At 45.2% G+C, this 25,347-nt stretch overlaps 1 protein-coding gene across 2 annotated transcripts in view; it reads left to right on the forward strand.

The window, feature by feature from the left end:
- Positions 1–25,347, forward strand: part of FBXO38 (F-box protein 38) — a 178,448-nt gene that overhangs the window by 114,060 nt on the left and 39,041 nt on the right. For both annotated transcript variants that reach the window (XM_063928016.1, XM_063928017.1), the window contains exons 12-18: positions 189–432; positions 2,588–2,704; positions 5,017–5,187; positions 18,097–18,756; positions 18,883–18,980; positions 19,537–19,639; positions 20,455–20,621. In XM_063928016.1, coding sequence (XP_063784086.1) covers positions 189–432; positions 2,588–2,704; positions 5,017–5,187; positions 18,097–18,756; positions 18,883–18,980; positions 19,537–19,639; positions 20,455–20,621 — 1,560 coding nt within the window. The remainder of the gene's footprint in view (positions 1–188; positions 433–2,587; positions 2,705–5,016; positions 5,188–18,096; positions 18,757–18,882; positions 18,981–19,536; positions 19,640–20,454; positions 20,622–25,347) is intronic.

Raw genomic sequence — 25,347 nt, forward strand, 5'->3', positions numbered from 1 at the left:
GCCATGGATTCTTTAGACCTATTGTACACAGAAAAATAATATGTTTAAGCTATGCAGATCAAATATTGTGTATAATTACTGTGATAGGTTGCCTGGGTTGTGAAAGACCTGCTTACCAATTTCATTTGTGCTGGAAGAATTATATAAAAGTTAAGGTTTTCTGATCATTCCTTTTTGCTTATTTCAAGGGATGTGCTCGAGTAGGACTTAGTGCAGGGACAGGGATTGGTGTGTCTTCAGCACTAGTAAGCAATCAAAACTCCAACAATGAGAATGAAAATAACAACAATCACCAAAACAACAACAACAATCTGCAGCACAATAATAACCAACAACCACACAACATTCCACCTCCACAACAGGAGGAGGGGAACGACGAGCCAGATCTAAGGCCAGAGAACCATGTAGAGGAACAGCACATTGCTGCTGAAGGTGAGATTAACCTGCGCTCTTATATATAATGTTGCAAAGGATGGGTCATAAACATTATTATAATGTGTTATATTTTCTTCTTCATATAATAGTACGTTTTTCTCCTTAAGCCAAGGGACCTATGTTGTGGTTAAGGAAGGTTGTAGTTTTGGGGTTATACTAAAAGTAAAATATTATATATATTGTATAAGACAGTACAGCATATTGTATATATTGTATTTACAGTACATGTTGAGTATCCCATATCCAAATATTCCAAAATACGGAATTTTTTGAGTGAGTCTGAGATAGTGAAACCTTTGTTTTCTGATGGCTCAATATACACAAATTTTGTTTAATACACAAAGTTATTAAAAATATTGTATTAAATGACCTTCAGGCTGTGTGTATAAGGTGTATATGAAACATAAATGAATTGTGTGCATGTACACAAACTTTGTTTAATGCACATTTATTAAAAATATTAGCTAAAATGACCTTCAGGCTGTGTGTGTATAAGGTGGATATGAAACATAAATGCATTCTGTGCTAAGACTTGGATCTCAACGCCATGATATCTCATTACGGTATAGATTATTCCAAAATACGGAAAAATCCGATATCCAAAAAACTTCTTGTCCCGAGCATTTTGGATAAGGGATACTCAACCTGTATAAGAATACTAAAAAGTGTATGGAGTCAATACAATACTGTTATGTATATCATTATTCTGCACATATTTGTAAAGGAAATGCATTACTTTTTTATTGTACTTATGCTTGTATGTATTTTTAATGTGTGGCTGCAAGTTTTTGTTAAATACAACATTGCTATTGGTATTTTCTGGTGTTCTTTTGCTTTTACAGACAATTTCTACAGTCAAACCATGTCTGACTTCGAGCATATGACAGTATGACTGTGGTCACTTCACTGTTCACTTTTTTCATGGTATTCATGCATGTATCCCAATGCCTCCACACATTAAGCAGAACCATAGACTATAGAGAGATTAGAGGCAATGTGCATCAATAGAGTTGCAGTTTTATTTTGTGGCTGCTCATCTGGTGGTTGCCAGACCTACAAGCAGCTGGAACTTTGATGTGGAAGTAACTTTTTTTATTCAAGCAGGAAAGTAACTTACCACAGCTCAATCGTCTGCTTTCAAACCAGTGGTAAAGGCTAGTATAGGCAGCATCATAAGGGACCCCACTCCTTAGCCAAGTTCCATACTCAATTGTACCTGAAGGTCTGGTTCCTCCTGGCTATTTAAGATCAGAAGTTAAACTGAGGATTTTTTTTCCCCTTTTCCAACAAGTGGACCCCATAAGTTGAGGTATAGGCAAGGCTAGCTGCTTGCAGCCCATCTCATGGTGGGTGTTTGAGACAATTTGATTAGCCTGCAAGTGGGTTTTGAATTACCTTTTTTGTCAAGGTTATACTGTAGCTCACTCAATTTACCACCCTGGTCATAAAAAGAATAACCCATTCCTTTAAATTGAGTAGATGTGTAGAGCCAGCCTAACTGTACATTTTACCATTTGCAGTCTTTATCCTGCAGAGACCAGATTAAATAGGAGCAGTCGCCATCACTTTCACACCGATACACAGACCATTACATCTTGAAATGTTCTATTATATGCATCCTTTTGGGAGTTTCTTTGGTCCCTTGCTCAGATGTGAAACATTTTACCCATTTAGATGTGTCTTGTTGCTGTCTGGATAATATTAAGCTCACTAATTGTAGGAGACCACAATCTGTTTCCTGCCCTGCTCTGAGGGTCAGGCAAAGCTTGACTAAAGTAATGACCTGTAAGGAAAGATGTCACAAGAAAATGTCATGCCCTTAACCTTCTGGTCAAGGATACTTGAAAAACACTGTAGAAGGGTGTGAAGTAGGGATAGGAAATGCTCTTTCTTTTGCCAGCTAGGTGTCCTGCTTATCTCTATTGTGAGTCGTTGTTCTCTTATTGACCCCTTGTAAAACAAATAGATATTTTTACACTATGCTCTTGACCACTTCTCCACTTGTTCTCTTTGGAAGATTTGATACATTTCCCCCTTACTCGGATAACAAAGTGGTACATTTTAAGGCACGCCTACATTCCCCTGCTTTGTATGGTTGAGATCGTATCTGGCATATATCTGTGAACTATAATTATGTATTCCTTGTATTCAGCTCTGAACGATATGGAAGATGTGTCACAAGATGACATTAGGCCAGCTGAAATGGAAAATGAAGTTGAAGCCCCAAATTTGGCCGTTATACCAATGGATGTGGATGAAGAACGAGCAGGTGTTGTCAGGTTTATTTACATTAATGTTGCGTTTACAATTTATATATGGAAAGTTTACTTAGCCTCTTTATGTGCCCACACATGGAAAGATTTTTTTAAATGATAATCGTAACAACACATTGTTAAAAACAGTCCATGTATGGTCATGACAATGGTGCAATGTGCGCACCCACGGGTCATTCATTGCCTCCTTTTGCTATTGTAATCAGACTGATTACAATAGTAGAAAAAAAATCAAACATCTACTTGTGTGGGATAAAAATAAACTGCTCCAAGTGATTTGGATATTTGAAACATTTATTTGATACATGCTATTGAATGAGAGGGTTTGTGAAAAATGTAACTTCCCACACATGAGACAGGCAGCTCTAGGAGTGGACATTGCAACACAACAATGTGTAGGAATAAATGAGCCATTGAGTCAATATTTATCTGTATCATAAGAACGACACAAGTTGAATTTTGATAGATCTTATATTACACATTTTCATCTCTTTATTTCACTATCTTTTGTTTTAGATTTCACAATTTTAACAGACATAATAAAATTGTGTAACATTTGAATGCATATCAATAAAGTATTAATTTTAATATATTTACTATTAGTCCCAGTGCACCCTTGAAACTACTTACTTTTTCTTGAGATTGTGATGTTGATTGTTCCTAAGTAGTGGGTAGCACATCATAACAGCTGTATGATTTTGCATGTGGGTATCTCTCACTGAGAAATAAGAAGCGACATAGAGAGAGGATTATAATAGAACATATCATTTGAACTATAGCATACTAGGGTGTGATTCACCTTGTGGTTGTTGAGTTCTTTGAAAAAAGGACTAGATAAATACAATTGTGATTGCTGGTGCGCAATATGTATGTTGCTAATGCTAGACAGCAGCCTCATCAGTGTAGAACAATAAAGCAGTCATTGGTGACCGTACAGACACTGGGGGTGTAGTACAGCAGAAGGGGGAGGAATGAAAATGAACTAGTTACGGCAGGAATCCCAAAACGGTATCTCTGGCTGTCCTAATTGTCCTTCACTATGAAACCAATCCGGGCTGGAGGATGATCTTGCTTTTGTGCTGAACAGTTGGTCCAGTGGTTATCTGTAAGGTTGGAGTACCTGGAACTGGTGTACTAATCCTTGGAGAATGATAAAGTGGAGAGAGATAAAGTACCAACCAATTAGCTCCTAATCGTCATTTTTGAAACACAGCCTGTTACATGGCATTTAGGAGCTGATTGGCTGGTACTACACTCTCAAAGTCTTAGGGCTATATTCAATAAGAGTCGGAAACTGCCGTCTTGTTGGAAAGACGGCAGTTTCCGACTGGAATAGGTCGGAAGGGGTTCCGACCTATTCAATAGGGGCACATTTTTTCCGACAAGTCGGGAAACCCGACTTGTCGGAATGCTGTGTGAAAGCAGGTGGATCGGCGGAATACCCGCCGATCCACCTGCTGCTGTCAGAAATGGGGCCAAATCCGACAGGTTTTGGCCCCCTTTCCGACAAACTCAATCCGACTTGAAAACAAGACGGATTGAGGTGAGGAGACTGGAAGCGGTGCGGCCGGCTATGGGGATGATAGTACCTGCAGTGCCGCCTCCGCCGCCGCACTGATCACTCCCGCTGCCTGCTCCGGCCGCCGCTGGAAGTTCCCCCGCCGGCCGCCGCACACTGCTCCCCCCGCCGCTGCTGTTAGCGCACCCGGCAGCCGCTGACAGCAGCGACAGGACACAGGAAATGGCCAAATCCGACAGTCGTATTTGGTCGCTCTTTGAATAGGGGTTGTCGGGTCCATTCCGACAACTGCATGTCTGAATGGACCCGACTCTTATTGAATATACCCCTGTGTACATCAACCACAGGTTCTCCAAACTTACAGATAACCTTAGGGACTGTCTGTTCAGCTAGAAAAAGATCTTAAGATATGTGAGCTAACATTTTGTGCTTGATTTATTTTGTATTCTATGCCTCTGAGGTAGTTCTGTTATCCAGATTGTTACATCCCTTGCAGTTGTTACAAATATAAAAACCTTTGTTTCATTATCTGAAAGTGTCTTCTTTTGATTGTATAAACTTAAGTTAATATATTCTTTAATGTTTGTGCTTTTTTATAAAAACTAGAAACAAGTCTAAAAGCACAGTAGCTTTTACTGAACCTAGATAAGACTTAAAAGACATTATTCCAGCGAAACCTGTAGTCATCTATAGAAAAGCACATACGTTAAAGAATATATTAACTGCAAGTTCTATACAATACTGAACGGACAAGAGTAAGGGAGATTCTGACATCTGTCTGTTCTGCAGGACCCAGTGGTTTGCAGCCTGTTGTAAAAGCTGCACCAATCACAGTCCACGATTCTGATAGTGAGGATGAGGATGAAATTGTCAGTGGCCCAAGTGCTGGTAGCACATCTGTCAACTATCCCCATGAGGAAGATAAAAGTGACCAGTTGACAGAATCCCAAGAAAACTCAAGTGAGTATGGTAGATTTTTTAAATTAATAACATTCTACAGTATGTTTAAATCCATCATTTCATAATTTATGAAAGTACAGCAATACATGGGAATACAGTCAGTGGGCCTGATTCATAGGTGCATGTAATCCGATCTGGATCTATGGGTCATGCAATTTAAATCTAATCAGGGATCTGCGTTTATTTCTAAACCATAAAAACTGACGTAATTGCACCCACCTTATGTACTGCTCTGAACTGTGTCCAAAGTGTTTTTGTTCTGTAAGATTCAGTGACTACTTTCTACTGCATTCAGACTAAAGAATGACGACTAAAGAACAAACAGTTTGTGAGTGTGGTCACTAATAAACTGTGTGCAACTCTGGATGTGGGTTTGTATAAAAAGGTTTTTAAAATGTATTAGTTAGTATTTAAGGACTGGGTATAATTTGTCAACATTTATAGTGTCAACATGATAAGAATGTTGCCAAAATGTTCATGGTGGTACAGTGGTGACTGCAGTGCCTTCTAAGTTTGGCAGTGAGTAACACTAACCCCTAACCCTTCTGTGACCGTACGCCAATCCTCACTGGCTATGCCCAGCAATTACAGATTGGGTTCAGGTTACATGGGACCTGGCTCTTTCCTCTTACAGTCAGTAACCGCCTGTTACTGACTCCACCCACTGCGTAGTGGTCGGGTATGTGGCTACCACCACCAAACTCCTAATACGTGGCATCTGTAACTGTTTGCTGCTCAGTTCCTACCATCGGCACCTGTAACACTCGCTGCTAGTCCTTCCTTTGCCTCCTCATGATAATTTAATGTGGGAGGCCGGAGCAGAAAGCATTCCACTTGCCATGGATTCCCCCTAGACCACAAGGAACCCAGTAAGTGTAACTTTTATACTTTAAATACATTCCACATAATTACACTAATCCTGTGCACAGCAACAGGCTTTCAACACCAAGCAGCACTGCAGCTGGGAACCTGCAGTCCCAGCTCAGTGCTGCGCATACATTCTAACACATTTATACATATGTACAGTTCCATTCAAACCTTTTTGCTTTTCTTTCTTAACACAGCCCCTGCCGCCTTGTAGTGGACTGCTAGGCTCCTCATAGGTGCATCCATAGCATGGAGGCCAACAGATTTTTAGCTTCCCTAGACATCATATTCCCGGGTTACATACTATTTACCGGCAGGCGGGATGCTGGCTGTCAAGATCCCAACAGCGGCATCCTGCCGCCAGAAGTCGGCAGCGGGGCAAGCGCTAAGAGTCCCCATGCGGGCTCATTGCACTCGCCAGAGGTTCTATTCTCACGCTATGGGTGTCGTGGACACCCACGAGTGGGAATATCCCTTGTGCATTGGGATTCCGGCTGTTTGCATTGTCGGCTGTTGGAATTCCGGCGTTTGTATCTTGACCGCCTTGTTCCTGACAGCCGGCAAATTGATTGCATCCTTTGTATTCGGCCCCCATCACGATTAGTTCCAGGCACTGCCATTCGGAATTGTGACGGCTCTGCGAGTCTTCACTAAGGTCATGTAATGTCCGCTTCATAGTTATTGTAATAATAATAATTTTATTTATATGGCGCTCTTTCTCCAAGAGGACTCAAGACGCTTTACAGACATCAAAAACAATGCACATAATACAGAGGATTTAAGTAATACAGCAATATATAAGCCACACAGACATAAAAAAAAAACCTTAAGCACACAGAAAGCATAATGCATGATTGGTGTAACCATTTTGGTTAATAATTTCCAAGGGTTGTGTAATCCACCTTTACAAGGTACCATTTGCACAGCGTAGGATTACCCAGGGTGGAATGGTCTACCCCTAGAAGAGAAGACACAAAATGGGGGTGATTTCAGAGTCCTAAAGTTCAGAGTAGGGTTCCAACAAAACCACCAGGTGTATGTATTTTTCATCCTGTTCACAAGCGTACCAGATGAGGCAGCCATGTTGGGTACACTGGGAGGTGAGCCATCCATAGCCCCAGTGCATATATGGGAGAACTGAGATTTGTGTAGTAGTATGATGTACCCTGTAAGTAGGGCGCATTGGCAGGGTGTGCAATCAGTGGAGGTAAACATTACAGGAAAAGCACACAGTGTGGTGGAAAAGAAAAAAAAACATTTGCGTGTAACCAGTGGCAGAAGGAAAATTGGGATAACATTATTTTGCTAAGATCATAGTACGGGTGGGTATGAGAATGTGGGGAGCACACTCAGGACCAATGGAGATTTCTCTGCTGAGCCTGGTCCTGTTGCTTTCCCCCCACAGTTCCCTGCTCATCTTGAGGGTTAGGCCCAGGGACAGACTTGATGTTCTCAGCCAGAGTGGTGGCAAGCCTGATCATGGAGAACTCATGATAGAGGTGAGTAGAGGCACAGTCCAGGTGCTTCAGGATCCAGAATGGAGCCTAAACTTCGAGAAGTCACACCTAACTCCTTGTCAGTGCCTTCAGTTTCTGGGAGTAGTCTTTGACACCTGTCTCCAGAGAGTTTTCTTGCCGGATTCTAAAGCACACAGCCTGTAGAACTTGGTCAAGTCTGTGCTGTCAGCGTCTCATCTGTAAGTCCGACTGTACATGCAGCCGTTGGGCACCATGGTCTTCACTTTCAACACGATTTCCTACGCCAGGTTCCATTTATGGAAGTTTCAGTGGGAAATTCTCCAAAATTGGACGGAATGCTCAACATCCCTATCGTCTCAATTTCTGGTATTATCCAACAGCACTCATCAGTCTCTGCATTGGTGGCTAGTCCTGGATCATCTTCTCCAGGTTCGATCCTTCCTCACCCCAGATTGGGTCATTGTGACTATGGACTCAAGTTTCCAAGGTTGGGGAGCAGTGACATTACATCTGCCTTTTATCACTATCTACCCTACCTATCAATGTACTCCAGGTCAGATCCATCTATCTGGCTCTTTTGAAGGCCCAGTCCGTTTTGTCCGGCCGAATCGCATTCAGTTGTATAAAGCCAGTAGCCTATATAAATCATCAAGGGGGCAGAAAGAGCGCAACAGCAATGGCAAAGGCAGCTTGGATCCTGACATTGGCGGAGAACTTTGTTCCAGCATTATCGTCTGTGTTCATCCCAGGTGTGGACAATTGGGAAGCGGACTTCCTCAGCAAGACCACGTTTGACCCAGGGAAATGGTCTTTCAATTCAGAAGTGTTCCAACAGTTGGTTCAGAAGTGAGGCCTTCCACAAGTGGATCTCATGGCCTTTCCCCACAATTGCATGGTTCAGTGTTTTTGCGCAAGATCCAGGGATCCTCTGGCTTTCTGAGTATGCACCTCCTGGTTCTCAAGCACATCAAACATCAACTGGTGGCTATGATTCTGGTGACTCTGAACTGGCCATGCCGGTCGTGGTATGCAGACATCCGCAAAATCTGGTCTTATCTTCTCTTAAACTGGACCCTTTGGAGTCGGTGGATCTTCAGTTCACTACCTGGAAACTGGTCTTCCTAATGGCTATTGCCTTAGCTTGCCGTGTTTCTGAGTTAGAAGCTTTGTCTTACAAATTGCCTTTTCTTGTTTGCCATGACGATAGAGAGGTTCTCCCTACTGTTCCTACATTCCAGCCAAAAGTTTTTTCAGCTTTTCACATAAACCACGAACTTGTCTTTCCGGTTTCTCTGACGTCCTAGTGGATGCTGGGAACTCCGTAAGGACCATGGGGAATAGCGGGCTCCGAAGGAGACTGGGCACTCAAAGAATTAGGACTACCTGGTGTGCACTGGCTCCTCCCTCTATGCCCCTCCTCCAGACCTCAGTTAGAATCTGTGCCCGGCTCGAGCTGGTTGCACACTAGGGGCTCTCCTGAGCTTCTAGTAAAGAAAGTATTTATTAGGTTTTTTATTTTCAGTGAGATCTGCTGGCAACAGACTCACTGCAACGAGGGACTTAGGGGAGAGAAGCGAACCTACCTGCTTGCAGCTAGCTTGGGCTTCTAGGCTACTGGACACCATTAGCTCCAGAGGGATCGAACACAGGCCCAGCCTCGGTCGTCCGGTCCCGGAGCCGCGCCGCCGTCCCCCTTGCAGAGCCAGAAGCATGAAGATCTTCACGGAAATCGGCGGCTGAAGACTCCGGTCTTCATTAAGGTAGCGCACAGCACTGCAGCTGTGCGCCATTGCTCCCTGTGCACACCACATACTCCGGTCACTGATGGGTGCAGGGCGCTGGGGGGGGGGGGGGGGCGCCCTGGGCAGCAATTAGAGTACCTTAAAGTGGCTAATCACACATAATATAGCCTAAGAAGCTATATATGTGTAAAATACCCCTGCCACATTATTATTATAAAAGCGGGAGAAGTCCGCCGAAAAAGGGGCGGGGCTATCTCCCTCAGCACACTGGCGCCATTTCCTCTCACAGCTCCGCTGGAAGGACGCTCCCCAGGCTCTCCCCTGCAGTTTCCAGGCTCAATAGGGTAAAAAAGAGAGGGGGGGCACTACATTTAGGCGCAAATACTATATATATAGCGGCTATAGGGTAAATCACTTGTGTAGTGTAACTCCCTGCATTATATAGCGCTGTGGTGTGTGCTGGCATACTCTCTCTCTGTCTCCCCAAAGGACTTTGTGGGGTCCTGTCCTCAGTCAGAGCATTCCCTGTGTGTGTGCGGTGTGTCGGTACGGCTGTGTCGACATGTTTGAGGAGGCTTATGTGGAGGCGGAGCAGGTGCCGATAAATGTGATGTCACCCCCTGCGGGGTCGACACCTGAGTTGGATGGATATGTGGAAGGAATTACGCGACAGTGTCAACTCCTTACATAAAAGGTTTGACGACATAGCAGATGTGTGACAGCCGGCTTCTCAGCCCGTGCCTGCCCAGGCGTCTCAAAAGCCATCAGGGGCTCAAAAACGCCCGCTACCTCAGATGGCTGACACAGATGTCGACACGGATACTGACTCCAGTGTCGACGACAATGAGACTAGTGTACATTCCAACAGAGCCACCCGTTACATGATTACGGCAATGAAAAATGTGTTGCACATTTCTGACATTAACCCAGGTACCACAAAAAAGGGTATTACGTTTGGGGAGAAAAAGCAACTAATGGTTTTTCCCCCATCTGATGAGTTGAATGAAGTGTGTGAAGAAGAGTGGGTTTCCCCCGATAAGAAATTAGTGATTTCTAAAAAGTTGCTAATGGCGTACCCTTTGCCGCCAGAGGACAGGATACGTTGGGAGTCATCCCCTAGGGTGGATAAAGCGCTCACACGCTTGTCAAAGAAGGTGGCACTACCGTCTCAGGATACGGCCGCCTTAAAGGAGCCTGCGGATAGAAAGCAGGAGGCTATCCTGAAGTCTGTATATAAACACTCGGGTATTATACTGAGACCGGCTATTGCTTCAGCATGGATGTGCAGTAGTGCTGCTGCTGCGTGGTCAGATTCCCTGTCTGATAACATTGATACCCTCGACAGGGACACTATATTGCTAAGCATAGAGCATATTAAAGACGCAGTCTTATACATGAGAGATGCACAGAGGGATATTTGCCGGCTGGCATCTAGAATTAATGTAATGTCCATTTCTGCCAGGAGAGGATTGTGGACTCGGCAGTGGACAGGTGATGCAGATTCTAAAAGGCACATGGAGGTTTTGCCTTACAAAGGTGAGGAATTGTTTGGGGACAGTCTCTCGGACCTCGTTTCCACAGCAACAGCTGGGAAGTCGACATTTTTACCCCATGTTCCCTCAAAGCCAAAGAAAGCACCGTATTATCAGGTACAGTCCTTTCGGCCCCAGAAAGGCAAGCGGGTTAAAGGCGCGTCCTTTCTGCCCAGAGGCAGAGGTAGAGGGAAAAAGCTGCACCATACAGCCACTTCCCAAGAACAAAAGTCCTCTCCCGCTTCCTCTAAGTCCACCGCATGACGCTGGGGCTCCACAGGCGGAGCCAGGTGCGGTGGGGGCCCGTCTCCGGAACTTCGGCGACCAGTCGGCTCCCTCACGGGTGGATCCCTGGATTCTACAAGTGGTATCTCAGGGGTACAAGCTGGAATTCGAGACGTCTCCCCCTCGCCGTTTCCTCAAATCAGCCTTGCCAACAGCTCCCCCAGACAGGGAGGCAGTGCTGGAGGCGATTCACAAGCTGTATTCTCAGCAGGTGATAATCAAGGTACCCCTCTTTCAACAAGGACGGGGTTACTATTCCACAATGTTTGTGGTACCGAAACCGGACGGTTCGGTGAGACCCATTTTAAATTTGAAATCCTTGAACACTTATATAAGAAGGTTCAAGTTCAAAATGGAATCGCTCAGGGCGGTTATTGCAAGCCTGGACGAAGGGGATTACATGGTATCACTGGACATCAAGGATGCTTACCTGCATGTCCCCATTTACCCTCCTCACCAGGAGTACCTCAGATTTGTGGTACAGGACTGTCATTACCAATTCCAGACGTTGCCGTTTGGTCTGTCCACGGCACCGAGGGTATTTACCAAGGTAATGGCCGAAATGATGATACTCCTTCGGAAAAAGGGAGTTTTAATTATCCCGTACTTGGACGATCTCCTTATAAAGGCGAGGTCCATGGAGCAGTTGTTGGTCGGCGTAGCACTATCTCGGGAAGTGCTACAACAGCACGGCTGGATTCTGAATATTCCAAAGTCACAGCTGGTTCCTACAACGCGTCTACTGTTCCTGGGGATGGTTCTGGACACAGACCAGAAAAGAGTGTTTCTCCCGGAGGAGAAAGCCAAGGAGTTGTCATCTCTAGTCAGAGACCTCCTGAAACCAAAACAGGTGTCGGTGCATCACTGCACGCGAGTCCTGGGAAGGATGGTAGCTTCCTACGAAGCAATTCCATTTGGCAGGTTCCATGCAAGGATCTTTCAATGGGATCTGTTGGACAAGTGGTCCGGATCGCATCTTCAGATGCATCGGCTGATAACCCTGTCTCCAAGGACCAGGGTGTCTCTGCTGTGGTGGCTGCAGAGTGCTCATCTTCTAGAGGGCCGCAGATTTGGCATACAGGACTGGGTCCTGGTGACCACGGATGCCAGCCTTCGAGGCTGGGGGGCAGTCACACAGGGAAGAAACTTCCAAGGACTATGGTCAAGCCAGGAGACTTCCCTACACATAAATATTCTGGAACTAAGGGCCATTTACAATGCCCTAAGTCAGGCAAGACCCCTGCTTCAACACCAGCCGGTGCTGATCCAGTCAGACAACATCACGGCGGTCGCCCATGTAAACCGACAGGGCGGCACAAGAAGCAGGTTGGCGATGGCAGAAGCCACAAGGATTCTCCGATGGGCGGAAAATCACGTGATAGCACTGTCAGCAGTGTTCATTCCGGGAGTGGACAACTGGGAAGCAGACTTCCTCAGCAGACACGACCTCCACCCGGGAGAGTGGGGACTTCATCCAGAAGTCTTCAAAATGATTGTAAACCGTTGGGAAAGGCCACAGGTGGACATGATGGCGTCCCGCCTCAACAAAAAACTAAAAAGTTATTGTGCCAGGTCAAGGGACCCTCAGGCGATAGCTGTGGACGCTCTAGTAACACCGTGGGTGTACCAGTCGGTTTATGTGTTCCCTCCTCTGCCTCTCATACCCAAGGTACTGAGAATAATAAGGAGAGGAGTAAGAACTATACTCGTGGTTCCGGATTGGCCAAGAAGAGCTTGGTACCCAGAACTTCAAGAAATGATCTCAGAGGACCCATGGCCTCTGCCGCTCAGACAGGACCTGCTGCAGCAGGGGCCCTGTCTGTTCCAAGACTTACCGCGGCTGCGTTTGACGGCATGGCGGTTGAACACCGGATCCTAAAAGAAAAGGGCATTCCGGAGGAAGTCATTCCTACACTGATTAAAGCTAGGAAAGATGTGACCGCAAAACATTATCACCGCATATGGCGGAAATATGTTGCTTGGTGTGAGGCCAGGAAGGCCCCAACGGAGGAATTTCAGCTGGGTCGATTTCTGCACTTCCTACAGTCAGGGGTGACTATGGGCCTAAAATTGGGTTCCATTAAGGTCCAGATTTCGGCTCTGTCGATTTTCTTCCAAAAAGAACTGGCTTCACTGCCTGAAGTTCAGACTTTTGTAAAGGGAGTGCTGCATATTCAGCCCCCTTTTGTGCTCCCAGTGGCACCTTGGGATCTCAACGTGGTGTTGGATTTCCTAAAGTCGCATTAGTTTGAGCCACTTAAAACCGTGGAGATAAAGTACCTCACGTGGAAGGTGGTCATGCTGTTGGCCTTGGCGTCGGCCAGGCGTGTATCAGAATTGGCGGCTTTGTCATGTAAAAGCCCTTATCTGATTTTTCATATGGATAGGGCGGAATTGAGGACTCGCTCCCAATTCCTTCCTAAGGTGGTATCAGCTTTTCATGTGAACCAACCTATTGTGGTGCCTGTGGCTACTCGGGACTTGGAGGATTCCAAGTTGCAGGATGTAGTCAGGGCCCTGAAAATATATGTTTCCAGGACGGCTAGAGTCAGAAAAACTGACTCGCTATTTATCCTGTATGCACCCAACAAGCTGGGTGCTCCTGCTTCAAAGCAGACTATTGCTCGCTGGATCTGTAGCACGATTCAACTTGCACATTCGGCGGCTGGACTGCCGCATCCTAAATCTGTAAAAGCCCATTCCACGAGGAAGGTGGGCTCTTCTTGGGCGGCTGCCCGAGGGGTCTCGACTTTACAACTTTGCCGAGCTGCTACTTGGTCGGGTTCAAACACGTTTGCAAAATTCTACAAGTTTGATACCCTGGCTGAGGAGGACCTTGAGTTTGCTCATTCGGTGCTGCAGAGTCATCCGCACTCTCCCGCCCGTTTGGGAGCTTTGGTATAATCCCCATGGTCCTTACGGAGTTCCCAGCATCCACTAGGACGTCAGAGAAAATAAGAATTTACTCACCGGTAATTCTATTTCTCGTAGTCCGTAGTGGATGCTGGGCTCCCATCCCAAGTGCGGATTGTCTGCAATACTTGTATATAGTTATTGTCTAACTAAAGGGTTATTGTTTGGAGCCATCTATTCGAGAGGCTCAGTTGTTGTTCATACTGTTAACTGGGTATAGTATCACGAGTTGTACGGTGTGATTGGTGTGGCTGGTATGAGTCTTACCCGGGATTCCAAATCCTTTCCTTATTGTGTCAGCTCTTCCGGGCACAGTTTCCCTAACTGAGGTCTGGAGGAGGGGCATAGAGGGAGGAGCCAGTGCACACCAGGTAGTCCTAATTCTTTCATAGAGTGCCCAGTCTCCTTCGGAGCCCGCTATTCCCCATGGTCCTTACGGAGTTCCCAGCATCCACTACGGACTACGAGAAATAGAATTACCGGTGAGTAAAATCTTATTTTTTCATCCGTCCACCAATATCCATTACTGGGATTATATGGCTCTCCTAGATGTAGTTTGAGCAATACGAATTTACTTTGACAGAATTTCCACTAATCTGGCGTATAGATACTTTGCTGGTGCTTTATGATGCTCACAAACGTGGTTGGCCAGCTTCAAAGCAGACCATTGCATGTTGGATCTGATCTGTGATCTCTCTAGCTTATTCTAGTGTAGGCCATCTGGCACAGGACCGGGTAATTGCGCATTCCACTATGTTGGTGGCAACTTTGTGGGCGAAGAGGAGCTTCAGCGGAACAAGTCTGTCGTGTAGCCACCTGGTCTTCTGTCCAGACGTTTACTCGTTTTTATAACTTTCACGTTTTTGCTCCAGGTGATGCCTAGTTTGGCTGTACAGTTCTCCGGTAAGGCAACTTGAGTGTTCCTTCCCCTGGGGGCGGCTGTTGAACAGCCCATTGTCCAGTGTCCCACAAGCCTTACTGAAAGAGAAAAGAGGATTTTTAGTCACTTACCGTTGAATCTCTTTCTCTGGAGCAGACTGGGACATTGCGATCCCTACCTCACAGTCATGCAAGGTTTGTTTCATGATCGTCTTTTCCCCCTACTGGTTTGTCCTTAGTTTTAACCATTTCACTGGGTTATTGCTACTCCTTACTGGATTTTTTTTTTTTTAAAGCACTGGCATGATGGGGTTGAGGAGCCTAGTTTTACATTTATAGTTGTTAGATGCCAGTCTCCACCGCACCCTACAATCTCATGGTCCAGTGTGGTAAGTAACTAAAAATCCTCCTTTTTTTTTTTTTTAGCTAAGTGGTTAGAAACAAGAAAAACTCAATAGACAACGCTAACCATTCAACCGCCAGCTGTCATCTGACAGTGGCTGATCTTGTATACAGAGGGTATTCTAGAATGATTGCAGAGTAAATACTTAGAACAGTCGTTCTAAACTCAGTTTTCAGAACCCTAAACAGTTCATGTTTTCCAGGTCACCTGTGGATCTTTTGTGACAATTGGTCATACACCTGTGCCCAGCTAGGTGACCTGGAAAAACGTGACCTGTTTAGGGTTCAGAGGACGGAGTTTGAGAAACACTGACTTAACCCAGCTACACACTAGAGCGATGGGCAATTGTTCTAATGGTCAACCCGAATTCCCTTCGGCCCAGACCAGCAGAGATTGGCAGTACACATATGAAGAACAGAATTACGTAATGTTTTGCCCCTTCATTTATACTGCATTGGGTCACTGAAGCATGCAAACATGCGTACACTCTGTAAGATGAAGATAATTTTTCGTTATGAAACAGCAAATCGTCCCGACATCATGCAGGTGTGTACCCAGTTTTAGAATATTCACGTGTCTAACTTTCTAGTACAGTATATTTCGGTAGATTTCCATTTGCATATGTTATGTCTAAGTTCCCTTTTGATTAAGGGTATCCAATATCTCAAAAACTTAAGCCATTTTGTAATTCAGCAACCCCAAAATACCCTAAATGTGTTCAAACATCCTTCATTTTATTAATTATTACAAATCTAAAAACACAGACTTGATTTAGGAAATACAACAAGTGTTGCAAGGATTGGGTGGGAGCAATGCTGCTGGGCTGTGTAGCATACAGGACACTCAGTACCAGAGCTGTTACTAGACTTTTTGGTGCCCCCCATATTAAAACAGGGACAATACGCGCCAGAGGCACACCGCAAAAATGTAGGGGCGTTGTTGCATGGTGTAAGGGCATGGCCACATAATAGTACTATTTCACATTATACCACATAGTAGTGTTAGTTATTCGCATTACATCACACAGTAGTGCCGCTTATACACATTATGCCATGTAGAGCCTATTATACACATTGCGCCAGGTAGCGCCTCTTATAGACATTGTGCCGGGTAGAGCCTCTTATACACATTGCGCCAGGTAGAGCCCCTTATACACATTGCGTCAGGTAGAGCTCCTTAGACACTTTACGGCTGGTAGAGCCCCATAGACACGTTGTGCCAGGTAGATTATATAGCACTGAGCAGCCACCAATTGCTACACCTCCCCACCATGGACCCACTCGGAGCTGGTCACCCTTCACCTATTTACTAGATGGCGTATTTTTGCAATCACTGGTGTACCAATGTATCAATCTGATAGCATGCTCCGTTTCTTTGGCATGCTATTCCTGAAATTTGTCCCTATAAATGGAAGATTAGATCAGCCTGCCACAGTGTTCATTGAACCATATATCATTCATCTAGCATACCCAGGGGGGATGCGGTTATGTGACTGCCGGTCACTATACCAATGCTGAAATCCTGACAGTCTGCATGCTTGACTGATGGGGTATTCCCACTTACGGTTGTCCACGACACCCATAGAGTGGGAATAGAACCTGTGGCAAGCACAGCGAGCCTGCTGCGTGGCAATTTCAGCGAGCCCGCAAAGGGCTTAGTTGCGCTTGGACCCCCTACCCACTCCGCCGGCAACCTAAACCTCCGGGATCCCCGTGTCTGTATAGTGGCCAGCGGGATTCCACTTTCTACCTTGCAGTTGTTTCTGCTTTGTGTGATTGATTTGAGCACCTACTCCAACTTATCACCTGACATTTCACAAGGTTCAGGGTTTCTTCGGATGCTTTCTTCCCATCAACAATAGGTGGTTAGTGTGTTCTACATTAACCATGAGCTGTTTGTTTGTTGTGAAGTTCCGATGTCTGCATCCTAGGAACAATGCAGGGGTGTGGTATGACTTGCCGACCGTTATCAGGTCAACATGCAGTATGCTGAGCATATCAGCAGCGTCCATATCAACATTCTTCATGTCTTCTTGGATGATATGTCAACATGATGAACTGTCAACAAACCATCCCTGCTGGTCTAGTGGAGTTTTACCTTCTCCTGGTGGGAGCATTGGCTCCAGTATCTTCTTCCTGGGCCTGGTGGTGCTGTGCTAGTCACTTGCGGTGCTCACCTGTGATGCTACTTTCCAGTGAGTATTTCTCCCTCTATTCCTAAATTCCTCGCTTTATTCCTAAATTCCTCGCTTTAACCCTCCGGCCCTCAGCCTAGCCCTAACCGGCGACATCCTCAGAAGGTTACATCGTACATTGGAGCTTTGGTAAAATAGGTTTGCAGAGCGACCTCCTTGCTCTTTTGCTGGATTTGTTAAGCTTAGTGTGGCTGTCTCAGGGTCTCTTTAGCAGGCAAGTCCCCAAGGTGGTGTTTTTGCGTCCGCCATTTTTTCTGGCCAACTTATGGTTTGCATCCCCACTTTCTCTGTTCACCGTTTGCACTTATGTTATTCAGTGCTTGTAGGGGAATGCAAACCAACCTACCCAGGAATATATGTGTCTTTCACTAGCTACCTTTTCTATGTGTTTCTCTCTAACCCCCACCCCTTCTGTCCTTGCTTGGCTACAGGTAAACTATCCAAAAGCATAAAGGGAGGGGGGTTATTATAACGGGGGGGGGGGGAGTTGAGGCGAGAGAAGTGGGTCCAATAGTAAGTTCAAAGAAAATGCAGTGGCTGATGAGAAATTTTGAGTTTCTTCAATAATTGTTTTTGCAATGCATTGTGTTTTCTCATCAATTAATATTCTTTACAGTTGTAAGTGGTAAAGGCAAAGCTCCCTTACGTAAGAAGTGTAATGTTGCCATCAAGAGTCCAACGGAGCCGACTGTGCCAAGTGAAGAAAGTAGCTGTGAAAAAGGTTGTCAAGTAACCAGCGAACAGATTAAAGCTGATATGAAAGCGGCCAGTGACCCTTCTGAGAGGAACAAAGGTAAAGATTGCTCCACGGAGGTGAGTGCAGCGAGTGCAGTAATAAATGCCAGTGAGGCTGACCCCCAAAATCTGGACAGTTATCAATCTTTGAACGAGAGTCGTGATGCTGCTGATGAAGTAGACTTATGTACATGTAGTAGATCAGAGGACTGTGAGCTCAGTGCTGCTCCAGGACAAGAACCTGGCACATTGTGTCCCCATTGCTCAAAAACGATAAATCAGGAACAGGAGCCCCAAAGGCGAAACAGTGGCAATTGTGAAGGACAGCAGCCCTCTACTAGTCACTCCCCTCCAGTTAATGGCTGTGAATACACACTCAGGACTCCACAAAGTGGGGCGCATAGGACTAATTCAGGTATAGGGCTGGATTCTAGAGCATCACCTACATGCTGCCGGACAGAGCAGGACATCCATAATCCACAGAGGCCTCTCACAAGAGCACGGACCAGGCTTTCTCAGGTGTCACTGATGTCAGATGGAGGTGAGTTTCTTATTCGTTATTTAACGTGGTAGATTGCTTCTGGCAGAGTATCTGATGTTTCCGATTGCAAAAGGCTATAATGCCAAATAATTTAATTTTTTTTATAACTTTTTTGTTCCACCCAAGAATCTTCACCAAAAAGTAGAAAAGCTGTGAAAAGGAAACGTACTGCAGATAAATCCACAAGTACCAGTGACCCAGTCATTGAGGATGACCACGTGCAGGTAAGTTTACATTAAATTCAGTTAAGCAGTATAGATTCCATTCAGCTCCACTCTCTTTACTCTTTGTTGTAGAATACAACACACATACCATATACTTACTATCCTTCACACTGTGGGAAGTGCCCCAGGAGCGCTAGTGTAACAAGTGCACTTGTACTAATCTTCTGTCATAGATTACCTCTGCTTCTCCTTTATGTTATAAGTTTGGATTTCTGACTAGAATTTATTGTTGCCTTTTAAAAGCGTATTTCCACTGGAGGAACACCATTAAAATTAATCGCTTTCCCTTGTGCTGGGTAGGTGACTGAAGAATTGCAGACCTACAGATTTATTGTGGTCTCTTAGCAATTTTGGCATCTGTTCTTTCATTCCGATCAGGATCCAATAACTCTTGCATTACAGTAGGTAGTCGGTGACTGTGTCCACTAGGTGGCTCTGTCGCTTTGTTCTCATACTACTGTATTACTCTGCTCTGTGGTCTGTAGTACTTCATGCAGCGAGCACAGTAATGTATGCAGCAATTCTATAGACTCATTTTGCATCCTTTTTTCTGTAGGTGCTGAACCTTAAATCTAAGAACCTTGTGGGTATTACACTGACTAACTGTGGCATCACTGATTTGGTTCTTAAGGATTGCCCCAAAATGATGTTTATCCATGGTGAGTGTATTGCTAGTGGGCATTCACCTTCTGATTTCTCCAAAATAAATCTTGCAGTCTCTAAAATAATTTAATGTGTTGTACTTGCTGGAATGCCACCTTTCCCTGAAATCAGTGGTAAATAAATATTCTCTATATCCGCGTTTTCCAAACTCCACCATTACAGTCCAGGTTTTAAGGATGTCCATACTTTAGCACAGGTGACTTAAGAAGTACCTCAGTCAAGTTGATGTAACCATCTGGACTCAAGCATGGATATTCTTAAAGCATGGACTGTAATGGTGGAGTTTGGGAAACTACTCTAAATGAAAAATATTGTACAGAAATAACTTCTCCTCTTGATGTGTACAATTGTTAAAGTGGCTACGCATGAGCGTTGAATGTAGTCATAACACTAACAAGATACAGGATAATCTTTCCAAATCATCAGACCCTGTGGTGTTGTGAGGCAAAGTGGACCTACTGATGCTGTACATGTTCTATGTAAATGTGTATATTGTATGTCATATTCCAGTGGTTCTCAAACTCCGGTCCTCAGGACCCCAAACAGTTCACGTTTTTCACCCAGCAGATGCACAGGTGTATTATTACTTTTACTTTTGATTCTGTGAGACCTGGAAAACATGCACTGTTTTTGGGGTCATCAGGACAGAGTTTGAGAACCTATGTCCTATTCAAATTCTTACCTAGGTTAAGTAGATAATAGAAGAACATTAGTCATTCATGAGCACTGTTTTAATATTTTTTTCAGACACCTTTGGCAGACAATAAATTATTTCCACTTACAATATCTGAATATTTGCTTTATTTTACAGCAACACGATGTCGTGTCCTGAAGCACTTAAAAGTAGAAAATGCTCCTATTGTCAATCGCTTTGATTATGCACAATGTAAGAAGCTTAATATGGAGCAAGTACTGGACCAGATTCTTAGAATGCCCCCTGAGAGAAACCGCATCATCTACCTGCGTCCCATGCAGCAAGTAAGTCTCTTACAGTGGTGAGACAGAACTTTGAGCCATTTTAACAATTGATTTTATATAGATTTTATTGTGAAATAAGCTAAAAATAAATTTCCTTATACAACGGGTGCTTCAGGCTCATTCATAAGGTTTTACTATTCCTTTATTTTGGCCCGTTCTTCTAAATGTATTTCACAGGAATGGGACAAAATTAATGCTCCCAAGGGTGCTCAAGCGAATCAGGAATCAAAAAGTCCAGGCAATTCCGATTGCTCCGGATTGGCCTCGGATGGCTTGGTACGCGACTCTTCTGGACATGTCTGTCGAAGACCCTTGGCCTCTGCCACTGAGAAGTGATGATCTTCAACAAGGACCATCCATCTACCCGGACTTACAGCGGCTTCGTTTAAAACAACATAGAGCAGAGGTTCCCAAACTGTGTGCCATGGCTCCCTGGGGTGCCTCAGGACACTTGCAGGGGTGCCCTGGGTTGGTGGTCCAGGACCAATTCAAATTATTCATGGTCAATGTAATAGGCAAAACCAGTGCTGGTGGCTGCCAGTCATAAAATATGTGGCCAAACAGAAGCAAATCTTGTCCCCCACCACACAACTGACCCTAAGGATGACATATAAACGCAATCTACTTAATGTAATATTTATTTCTAAATTTCTCAATAAGAAATTTTTGTCCTAGGGGTGCCGTGAAAGAAATTCTGATACTCTAGGGTGCCGTGATTCAAAAAAGTTTGGAAACCACTGGCATAGAGGTTGAGCGGAACATCCTAGCTCACAAAGGCATTTCCAAAAAGGTTATTGCTTCCATGGTTCAGGCCAGGGAACCTGTGACGTCAAAACACTCATCATTTCTCTTTCATCCATCTGGGGGACGCTGCGCCGTTACTTGTGGGTTAGAGGTGTGTGGTTGTGGAGTTTGGCACAGAACTATTAAGAACTGACCCCTCCCCCCTCTAACCCCTCCCATCTCCTTCCTGCCCAGCCAGCACCTCAGTTTTAGTTTTGTGCCTGTGGAGTACAGACACAGATTTTTCTCTCTGAAGATTTTAGTTAGGTATTTTATTATTTTATCACTTGGAGTGCCTAGTCCCTGTATACAGGTGACAGGTGCTACTAGAGTGGGGTTAGCTAGAGATTCCCACTCTATTCTGCCGCTGGAGGTCACCATACTTCGGTCACTGGGGCTGGATTCCTGTTCCTAAGAAGTCGGCAGTGAGGAGGTACAGGATAGACACAATCTGTCTGACAGTATTGGTCTATCCTTCCTATATAATATATATATATATATATTTATTACTATGTCTTTCATATTTATATTTATACCTGTGTGCCTCCCTTCCCCCCCCCCCCCCTCCCCCTCCGCTCCCTCTCCGGAGGTGAGCGGTGAAGCGCAGTAACATATTCCACTGTGTTTTGACTGAAGAGAGAAAGGGGAAGAGAGTGGTGAGTCACTCTCCGGGGGATCGCTAGAGGCTGCCCGCACAGAGCCGCTGTATGTAGCGGTGCGCGGGAGCCGCTACCCGAACACAGCCGCTGTATATAGCGGTGTGCGGGAGCCACTGCCCGATCAGAGCCGCTGGGGAGCCGCTGGATGTAGCAGTGAGCAGGAGACGACAGCAGGGGGACGCGGCGCTTACTTACTTCAAAAGGACGGATTCCCGCCCTGCACTGCCTCGCGCGCCCTCCCGGCCAGCGTCTGCAAAGCACCGGGCGCCATCTTCTACGGAGACAGTACGAGGGGCGCTGTGCAGCACACACAGTTTGAAGGTCACCTAACAGCAAGTATACTTTGGGGGCATAGTGTTATTCTACACTTGTAATGAGAGTTAACAGATTTAATTTTTGCACAAATTACTCTACTGAGCTTATAGTTCGTTTGTAGTGCATTTGTTGAAAAATAAATACATTTAAAAAAAATTAAAATGAAAATAAAAAATAAATAAATAAAAATAAATAAATAGAATAAAAATAAAGTTTAATTATGTCAATACGTCAGACGGATCTACAAAGAGGAAACGGTGGTTATTTTTCTGCTGCCAATGTGGGTCAAGGCTAGCTAAGGGTAAAGCGGATGCTGATACCCTCTGTGCTTCATGCTCTGGTGCATCTGTGGTGATCCAACAGGGAGGTTCCACGGATCAGTCTATGTCTGCTTGGGCCAGACACATCTGGTGTGGGCTCAAAATATGGGCAGATGTCTGGCTGATTTAATTCAATCCCAAAACAAGTTTGTAAACTCTGCCGGCAGTTCTTCTGCTACAAAACGGCCATAGCCGTTGCCCGCTATAACTTTCTGGGGGAGGAGTTGGAGTAATTCCCATTGGAGGTTCTGATTGACACAGCACATGTGCTGTCTGCATGCACCTAGAACAATGTTCAGGTGTAGTTTTTATAAAATGGGGAAGTAGACCCAGAGTGGGGCGAGATTTCGGTCTGGGAAGATGACTTTTCTACTAGCTCAGCTGTTAGATTGCTGATAGACTCCATCCGTCATCTTAATAACAGGGATATTTTAAAGGAGCCTGACTTAAGCCGGATTCTCGTTTCCAAGCCCCTAGGACATAAAAATTTCTATATCCTTTTACAGAGGGAGGATATGAGATTTTGGGAAACAGGCCAAAAGGTAGACGTTCCCATTTCAAATTTAGCAGGAACTACGGTTATTCCTTCTGTACAGTCTGTGACGTTGAAAGATCCTACAGATAGGAAGATTGAAGCAATGCCTAAATCTGTTTTCTTTATCAGGTGTTTCTCTTCACCCACTTTTAGCTGGCGCTTGGGTCCTCAAGGCCGCGGATGACTGACTAGCACAGGTCATCTCTGGAAGGCAGTCTGACGATCCATCGGAAGCCATTCAATTAGCAGAACAGATTTCAGAAGGCTCTTACTTATGTGGGTAAGGCCTTGGTTGATCCTGCTGCGCTACAATCCCGTATTTCTGCCTTGACCGTGACAACAAGACGGTCTCTTTGGTCTCGGGTTTGGAATGCCGATTTTGACTCCAAACAGACCCTGCCGGCGGTACCCTTTGAAGGGGAGTTCTCTTTAGGTCGGAATCAAAGAATATTATCTCACATTCTACAGAAGGAACCCCTTTCTTCCAGTTGCTCCTCCGAAACAGAATTCTACAAGGTTTCGGTACTTTAATATACAGGGGATACCCACGAAGGGAGGCATTCAGAGGTAGATGTAAACCTGCCAACAAACCTACTGCATGACGGTTCACGATCCCCGGAGGGGTCAGTGACAGTTGAGACTCGGTTACTACAGTTCAAAGAAGGGTGGTTCCTGTCGAGACCAGATCGGTGGGTGACGGAGGTCATATCCAGAGAATATTTGTTAGATCACCAGGAACCAGTCCCATATCGGGTGTTCATCACTCCTCTTTCAAATGGTCCCTTCAGACGTCGAGCTCTTCATCATGCAACAGCCATTTTTCTTACGAAATGAAGTAATTCTTCTAGGTCCCGCTCGGCAGAGAGGTCGGGGATTTTACTCGTGGACAAACTGGACGGTTCATTTCAACCCAAAAGTTCAAAATGGAATCCATCCTCTCGGTTATTGTCGCCAAGGAAACAGGGGGATATTTGGCCTAATTGGACATAAGACGCCTATCTGCTTGTTTCTATTTGGAGGGGTCATCAATTTCTTCTGAGATTCGCTGTCGGCCTTGACATTTTCAGTTTCAGGCAGGGAATCAACATTATTCTGTATTTGGGTAATCTGTTGATCAAGGCAGGGTTGATTCTTCATCAGAACTTGCGTCTCGCTATGGAGTCTCTGCGGTCATTCGGATGAATAATATATTGTCTGAAGTCGTCTTTGCTTCCTTCACGGAAGATGATGTTTCTGGGACTTTTATTCGACACCAACAACCAGAAAAGTGGTTCTTCCTCAGGACAAGATTCAGGACATAGAGTCCAGAATTCGAACACGGCTACATTTACCGGTGGTTTCGGTTCTCCGATGCATGCAAGTGAGACAAGATGGTGGCAACCTTCAAGGCAGTTCCATATGCCACGTTTCATACTCGACCCTTTTCAGGCTCAGATTCTCAACTGTTGGACTCGGACAGGGCCTCATCTCGAATTACTGTTGGTCCGCGTGTCTGTACAGACTCGTCAGTCGCTTCGCTGGGGGTTTCACAAATCCAATTTGACCAAAGTAGTTCCGTTCACAATTTGGTCTTGGGTGATGGTCACCACAAACACCGGCCTCAGAGGTTGGGGGGCGGTGTTTCAGACTCATCACTTTCAGGGACTCTGGACCAGTCTAGAGTTAAAGTTGCAGATCAGCATCTTGGAGTTAAGGACAATCCGGTATGCACTACTTCGGATTCAAACCATGGTTCAGGGTCATCCAGTGCGCATTCAGTCCGACAGCGCATCGGCAGTTGCTTACATAAACAAGGAAGGAGGTACTCGAAGCTGTTCCGCAATGAAAGAAGTCGCTCAGACTCTCACATGGGCGGAACATTGGTTCCTGGCCATATTCGCGATTAATATTCCAGGAGTCGAGAACTGGGAAGCGGATTTCTTAAGTCGTCACACGATGCATCCGGGAGAGTGGGAGTTTCACAAGGAGGTGTTTCTGACTCTAGTAGCCCGGTGGGTGTTGCCCGATGTAGATTTGATGGCGTCTCGCCTCAATAATAATCTTCCTCTCTACGGGTCGCGTACTCAGGACCCTCAAGCAATTCTAATCGATGCACTGACAGCACCGTGGCACTT

Source organism: Pseudophryne corroboree, chromosome 6 (assembly GCF_028390025.1).
Source record: "Pseudophryne corroboree isolate aPseCor3 chromosome 6, aPseCor3.hap2, whole genome shotgun sequence".
Lineage (NCBI taxonomy): Eukaryota > Metazoa > Chordata > Amphibia > Anura > Myobatrachidae > Pseudophryne > Pseudophryne corroboree.